The sequence below is a fragment of the Ahaetulla prasina genome, chromosome 6 (genome assembly GCF_028640845.1).
Source record: "Ahaetulla prasina isolate Xishuangbanna chromosome 6, ASM2864084v1, whole genome shotgun sequence".
In the NCBI taxonomy this organism is placed as follows: Eukaryota; Metazoa; Chordata; class Lepidosauria; order Squamata; family Colubridae; genus Ahaetulla; species Ahaetulla prasina.
The window spans coordinates 103,445,711-103,453,286 of record NC_080544.1 but is presented as its reverse complement, the minus strand read 5'-3'; the positions used below and the strand labels follow the sequence as shown (position 1 = coordinate 103,453,286).

General features: G+C 45.1%; 1 protein-coding gene across 3 annotated transcripts in view; it reads left to right on the top strand.

Moving 5' to 3' along the window:
- Window positions 1–1,135: 1,135 nt before the first annotated feature.
- The window catches only part of LAMP3 (lysosomal associated membrane protein 3), a 20,516-nt gene continuing 14,075 nt past the window's right edge, over window positions 1,136–7,576 (top strand). For 2 of the 3 annotated variants that reach the window (XM_058189009.1, XM_058189008.1), the window contains exons 1-2: window positions 1,136–1,368; window positions 6,116–6,786. In XM_058189009.1, coding sequence (XP_058044992.1) covers window positions 1,320–1,368; window positions 6,116–6,786 — 720 coding nt within the window. In that variant the 5' untranslated portion in view covers window positions 1,136–1,319. Of the gene's footprint in view, window positions 1,369–5,070; window positions 5,146–6,115; window positions 6,787–7,576 lie in introns of all 3 variants that reach the window. The other variant, XM_058189010.1, reaches the window with a different exon arrangement.

Here is a 7,576-nt window from a genome sequence, read left to right as displayed (position 1 = left end):
GTTTACATATCTTTTAAGTTAAAAGCGATGAAGATTGGAAACATTGTCCTACCTAGATCATCGTGGCTCAGTGGTTAAGACGCTAATCTTGTCAATCGAAAGGTTGGCAGTTCAACAGTTCAAATCCCTAGTGTTGCCGCGTAATGGGGTGAGCTCCCGTTACTTGTCCCCACTTCTGACAACCTAGCAGTTCAAAAACGTAAAAATGTAAGTAGAAAAAAAAGGGACGACCTTTGGTGGGAAGGTAACACGTTCCGTGCGCCTTTGGCGTTTACTTATGCCGGCCATATGACCATGGAGACATCTTTAGACAGCGCTGGCTCTTCGGCTTTGAAACGGAGATGAGCACCGCCCCCTAGAGTCGGGAATGACTAGCACGTATGTATGTGTGAGGAGAACCTTTACCTTTACCTAGATCATCAGGATTTGTCTGTGGGAGCCATTCTTCCGCTCAGCCTGAACTGCCTATTGCAGAATTTAAACAAGCAGGTTCAAAGAAAATGAAATTACCTGGCAATAGCCTCTGCAGATCTTGCTTTTAATTTCAGTTCCTCCAACCTGTGTTTAACACACAAAATCATCTATTGCAATATCCTTCCTGTAAAAGACTACTTCAGCTTCAATCGCAATATTGCAAGAGCAAAAAATAGATTCAAGCTAAATGTCAGCCGCTTCAAACTTGATTGCAGAAAATATGACTTCTGTAACAGAGTTGTTACTGCTTGGAACTCATTACCTGACTCCATAGTCTCTACTCAAAATCCCAAAATCTTCAACCAAAAACTGTCTACTATTGACCTCACCCCATTTCTAAGAGGACTGTAAGGGGCGTGCATAAGAGCACAATAGTGCCTACCGTTCCTGTCCTATTGTTCCCTTCATTATATCAAATTAATATAGTTGATGCATATTTTTACTTATATATTTTCTTCAAGACATGTTGTTTTATCTGTGACAATTGTTTGTGTATACTGTTGTGACAAAAGAAATAATAATAATAAAAAAAACCTTTTAGCAAGCAGGCTGACATGTTGCAAAAATGTTTCCCTCCACCCTTTCCTTCTCGCATGTGACTTATCAACTGCCTATATAACCCCGGCAATTTCACTCTTCGTGAGCACCACTTCCTCTTTGCTCAAAACTCTTCATCAGGGAACAGTGAGGTTTTTTTTCTTCTGTTCTCCAGAGAAGTGGCTGAATGAACCTGCTGTAGCCGGGAAGAGAAACCACCACGACCATTGTGGCATCTTAAGGGCCAAAACGTGGCATTAATCCAATTCTTCTTCTACCGCAATAATTCAGTTTGAAGTGGTTGCATCATGAGTCGGTGGAAGCCATTCATTGAATTTCTTCTAATCACGGCTGGAGGTGAGTAGACATCTACAGGCTTGGCTACACGTTACACTATATTTGCATGTGTTAGAATGACGTTTGTATGCAAGTGTGAAATCCAGCAGGCTTTGGAGAACCGGTAGCGGAAATTTTGAGCAGTTCGGAGAACTGGCAAACACCACCTCTGGCTGGCCCCAGAGTGGGGTGGGAATGGGGACTTTGCAGTATCCTTACCCCAGGAGTGGGGAGGGAATGGAGATTTTGTAATATCCTTCTCCCAGGAATGGGGTGGGAAAGGGGATTTTGCAGTATCCTTCCCCCAGGAGTGGGGAGGGAATGGAGATTTTGCAGTATCCTTCCCCTGCCACGCCCACCAAGCCACACTCACAGAACTGGTAGTAAAAATTTTTTGATTTTACCACTGAAGTGAAGGTTCAGTTTTGACTATCCAAGAAGTAGGCTTGTCAGAGTTTAAGGCAAACAATTGGTGGGGGGGAAAAACTGTTAGAATAGAATAGAATAGAATAGAATAGAATAGAATAGAATAGAATAGAATAGAATAGAATAGAACAGAACAGAACAGAATTTTTTATTGGCCAAGTGTGATTGGACACACAAGGAATTTGTCTTGGTGCATATGCTCTCAGTGTACATAAACGAAAAAATACCTTCATCAAGGTACAACATTTACAGCACAAATGACGGTCAATAAATCAATATAAATCATAAGGATTGCCAGCAACAAGTTATAGTCATACAGTCATAAATGGAAAGAGATTGGTGACGGGAACGATGAGAAGATTAATAATAGTGCAGATTCAGTAAATAGTTTGACAGTGTTGATGGAATTATTTGTTTAGCAGAGTGACGGCCTTTGGGAAAAAACTGTTCTTGTGTCTAGTTGTTCTGGTGTGCAGTGCTCTATAGCGTCGTTTTGAGGGTAGGAGTTGAAACAGTTTATGTCCAGTTATGTTGTGAAATAACTTTTATCCAGCCTTTGTCCTTGACTTACAATTGTTTAGTTCTAAGCTACATCACTGACAAAAGTGACCTACGACCGTTTTTCGCACTTACGACCATTGTCATCAAAATTTTGTCATCAAAATTCAGATGCTTGGCAACCGGATCATATTTATGACAGTTGGAGCATCCCAAGGTCGCGTGATCACCTTTTGCGTCCTTCTGACAAACAAGGGGGAAGCCAGGTTCCATCAACAGCCATTTTAGTAATTCAACAACTGCAGTGATTCACTTTACAACTGCGGCGAGGAAGGTCATTAAATGGGACAAAACCCATTTAACAACTGTCATGTTGAAGAGTGGCAATTTTGGGCTCCATTGTGGTTCTTTAAGTCGAGGGCTACCTGTATTTAACCAACTATGTTGGGACTGGGAACATCACACTCATTTCCCGCTCTTTGGACTTTTGTAATGAATGTTTGTTCTGAGGCAATCTTGGGATCTCAAGTGATATTGCAAAAGAGAGAACTCATTTTAGATCCAAGGTTTATCAAATCCACCTTGGCAAAGAGTCACTGGCCCCTTCAATGTCTGCATCTTCTACTAATCTTGGTTAGACAGGATCTTAGAGAGAAATCGGCAACTTGTAATGAGTAAGTACAGTTAGTCCTCAAGTTATGACCACAATGGGGCCTAAAATTTATATCGTTTGTGTTAAAAATTTGTTAAGTGAGTTTCGCCCCATTTTACGACTTTTCTTGCCATGTCTGTTAAGTGAATCGCTGCCGTTGTTAAGTTGATAAGTGTCGTGTCCCACTCCTCCGCTGACGGCCGGGTCAGGGAAATCCGAATCAGGTGTGCCTCTGCAGCTCTGCCAAAGTCCTAGCAAAGTCCTCAAGGCAGGCAGGAGACCAGAAAGTGACTTCAGCAAGATATGTTTAGACTTTGCCTGAGTCAGAGACTGCCAGAAAGCAGATCCTTTATATAGGCCATGGGGTGTGGCTCCATGACTCAGCACTTATCCAGGCCTGCCCCTCCCTTCCTTCTGTTGCCTCCGCCTATCAAGTCTTCTGACGCGAGGGTCATCCAGTCTGCAGCTGTTGGCAATTGACCTCCCTCAGGCTCACATGCTGTGGAGGAGGGGGAGGGGTCTAGTTGCTCCATTTGCCTGGGCATGGAGCCAGAGCTGGGGGCTGGAGGTATTTCTTCTTCTTCAGCCTGTCTGGGCATGGAGCCAGGGCTGGGGGCTGGAGGTATTTCTTCTCCCGTGTTCGGAAGCAGATAAGCAGGCCCCGGCTGTGGTGAGATTGGGCGAGACACAACAATAAGTCAATCTGGTTTCCCCATTGACTTTGCTCCTCAAAAGGTTTCAAAAGAGGATCACGTGACCCCAGGACCCTGCAACCGTCATAAATAGGAACCAGTTTGTCAGACATCCAAATGTAAATCACCTGACCATGGGGATGCTGCAATGGTCATAAGTGGGAAAAATGGTCATAGATCACTTCCATTTTGCCATTGTAACTCCGAACCAATAGTGGGTTTCAAAAATTTTAACTATCAGTTCTGTGGTCGTGGCTTGGTGGGCGTGGCATGGCATGGCTTGGTGGGCGTGGCTCGGTGAGTTTGGCAGGGGAAGGATACTGTAAAATCTCCATTCTCACCCCACTCCAAGCAAAGGTTACTGCAAAATCCCCATTCCCTCCCGATCAGCTGGGACTTGGGAGGCAGAGAATAGATGGGGGCGGGGCCAGTCAGAATTTTTACTACCGGTTCTCCGAACTACTCAAAATTTCCGCTACTGGTTCTCCAGAACTGGTTAGAACCTGCTGAAACCCACCTCTGCTCCGAACGGTCAGTAAACAAACTGTTATAAATTGAGGACTACCTGTATAGAAGTAATTTCAACAGGATAACCAATGGCAATAGGCACACAGCATATTTCCTGGTAGAACTGTTTTAATTCAATGCAAAAACGGCCAAGCAAACGCTCTCAATTCAGCAGCATAGAAACACCCTATGATAGGCAAGTGAGGAACAGGAGATTGAAGACCCTTGTGTGGCTCTGTTTTGCAACTGAAACAAATATTCCAATAGAAATAGAGTTTGTGTGCACTTGGTTCACAAAATTATATGTCTGAGAAATTCTGAAAAGATTTTAAGATGCTAAATGTAAAGCAATCTTCCATCAGCATAAACTCTTAACAGAAGCTCTAATAGTATAACAGAGTTGGAAGGGACCTTAGAGCAGTGGTGAAGTCCAATTTTTTTTACTACCAGTTCTGTGGGCGTGGCATGGTGTGGCTTGGTGGGCGTGGCAGGGGAAGGATATTGCAAAAGCTCCATTCCCACCCAACTCTGGGGCCAGCCAGAGATGGTATTTGCCAAAATTTCCGCTACCGGTTCTCCAAAACCTGCTGAATTTCACCTTGGAGATCTTCTAGCCCAGTGGTTCTCAACCTTTATAGTGCTGCGACCCCTTTAATACAATTCCCCACGATGTGGCGACCCCTTTAATACAATTCCCCATGATGTGGCGACCCCAACCGTAAAATTATTTTTGTTTTGAATTTATCGTGCCTGAAGCCGTATTGGCTAGCGATCTGAACTGCTTGCGATTGCCTTGAGGATGGAGGCATTAAAGCGGAGACTCCTCCCCTATTAAGTTTATCGCGCCTGAAGCCAGATTAGGCTAGCGATTGGGAGTGATTGCAGCTGGCTTGAGAGGGAGACATCAGAGCAAAGATTTCTCTCTTTTTTAATTCATTGCGCCTGAAGCCGAATTCGGCTAGCGATTTGAAGAGCCTGCAGCTGGCTTGTGGAGTCAACCACTGGAGCGCGATTCTTCGACTCGTAAGTATACTTCCCATATTTCCGATGGTCTTAGGTGACCCCTTGCAAGTTGTCATTTGACCCCCAACGGGGTTGCGACCCACAGGTTGAGGACTGCTGTTCTAGCCCAACCCCATGCTCAAGCAAGAAACCCGATACCATTGCAGACAAATGGTCATCCAATCTCTTCTTAAAAACTTCCAGTGTTGGAGCATTTACAATTTCTGGAGGCAAGCAGTTCCACTGGTTAATTGTTCTCTCTGTTAGGAAGTTTCTCCTCAGTTCCAGGTTGCTTCTCTCCTTGATTAATTTCCATCCACTGCTTCTTGTCCTGCCTTCGGGTGCTTTGGAGAAGAAGGGAGGGAGAGACCCAGAAAAAGCAGGGAAATTTAGCTGAATATTTATAGCTCATGGTTGAAATGAGGGGCCCTTGTTCTTCTCAAAGCTTGGTTGTTTGCTCAAAGACGTTTCATTGTTCTTACTATCAGGATATTCCTCCTTAGTTCTAAATTGCTTCTCTCCTTGATTAGTTTCCATCCATTGCTTCTTGTCCTGTTTTTGGGTGCTTTGGAGAATAGGTTGACCCCCTCTTCTTTGTGGCAGCCCCTTAGATATTGGAACACTGCTATCTTGCCACCCCTACTCCTTTTTTTCACTAGACTAGACATACCCAATTCCTGCAATCGTTCTTCAGACGTTTTAGCCTCCAATCCCGTAATCGTCTTTATTGCTCCAATGTGGTGACCAAAACTGGATGCAGTATTCCAAGTGTGGTCTTACTAAGGCTTTGTAAAGCGGTAGTAATAATGATGATAATCTTTCCATAATTTCAGTTCCCTAATGACGAGCAAATTCAGAAGGTACACCAAGAACTTAGGCTAAGGAGAAAGGTGTTCATTTTTTTCTTGAGGTATCTGAAGAAGCTCAGGGACAAGCAAGGTTACGAAAGCTGATGGAGAACAAGACTAACTCTCTTTTCTGTGCACGGCAGTTTTTTCTGGCACTGGTCATGCGCTGGATAAAGAGGCTCCAGCTAGGACAACACTACGACCCGCCTCATTCCTGCAGAAAGCACCACTTCCAGATCGCTCCCCTCCTTCCAATTCCCAAGCCACAATTCATCCTTCACAAGCTTTGGCTAATCAGTTATTAGGCCATAGCATAGAACAAGGAATTCCTTCTGCACCCAAGGCTGAGATGTTAAAGGCAGAATCCATCCCGTTGACAAAATCACAGGCTGCGTGGAAACCCATAGCGGCTGCAAGGACAACACTTTTGCCATCTGAGCCACAAACTGATTGGACCGAAACCCACAAAACAAGAACGGTGCCTCAAGAAACAACCTCAACACCACCACTACCAGCGAGTCGGAAAAAGGCGACCCCTGTTCTGAGCACGACAAAGGAAGATGTGAATACGACTGTCTCCAGGGCTACCGAGCGACACACTACGAAGCTGAGGAAACACACAAGCGTTGAGAAGCCAAGTTCTGCAACACACAAGAGCGTGACTTCTTCGCCTATGCCAACAAGACAAACCGGATCACCATTGGCACCTCAACCATCACCCGCTGTGAGGGGCACTTACAGTGTTTCCAACGGGACTGCAGAATGCATTAAAGCCTTAATTGGCTTGACGATGATTGTTACGAACGTAAAAACGGTAAGCTGCTGGGTAGCTCTCCCACCTCCTTCCTTTCTTTTTGTTCCTTGCGTTATCAGAAAGGGTTTGATCCAGTCTTCCCCAGTCTGCTTCCAGCCAGGTGACCCTAAAAATCAAGGTTTTTAACGGTGAGAGAAGTCAGAATCGGAATAGAGCTGGAAGCAGAGGTGAGGTTCAGCAGGTTCTGACCAGTTCTGGAGAACCGGTAGCGGAAATTTTGAGTAGTTTGGAGAACTGGTAAATGCCACCTCTGATTGGCCACGCCCCCATCTATTCTCTGCCTCCCGAGTTCAGCTGATTGGGAGGAAATGGGGATTTTTCAGTAACCTTTCCCTGGATTGGGGAGGGAATGGAGATTTTACAGTATCTTCCCCCTGGAGTGGGGTGGGAATGGAGATTTTACAGTATCTTTACCCTGCCACGCCCACCAAGCCATGCCATGTCCACCACCCAAAGAACCGGTAGTAAAAAAAATTGAAATCCACCATTGGCTGGAAAGGACGTTGGAGGTCTTCTAGAACAGAGGTCTCCAATCTTGGCAACTTTAAGACTTGTGGACTTCAACTCCCAGAATTCCTCAGCCAGCAAGATTGGAGACCCCTATTCTAGACCAGCCCTCTGCTCAAGCAGGAGATCCTATACCAGTAATGGCAAGCCTATGGCACACCTACTGGAAGTGGCATGCAGAGCCATTTCTCTGGGCATGCCAGCTATCTTCTGTTACTCTTCCGGGTTCCGGCGGGCACATGCATGCTGGCCAGCTGGTCTTCATGTGTGTGGGAGTGCTTGA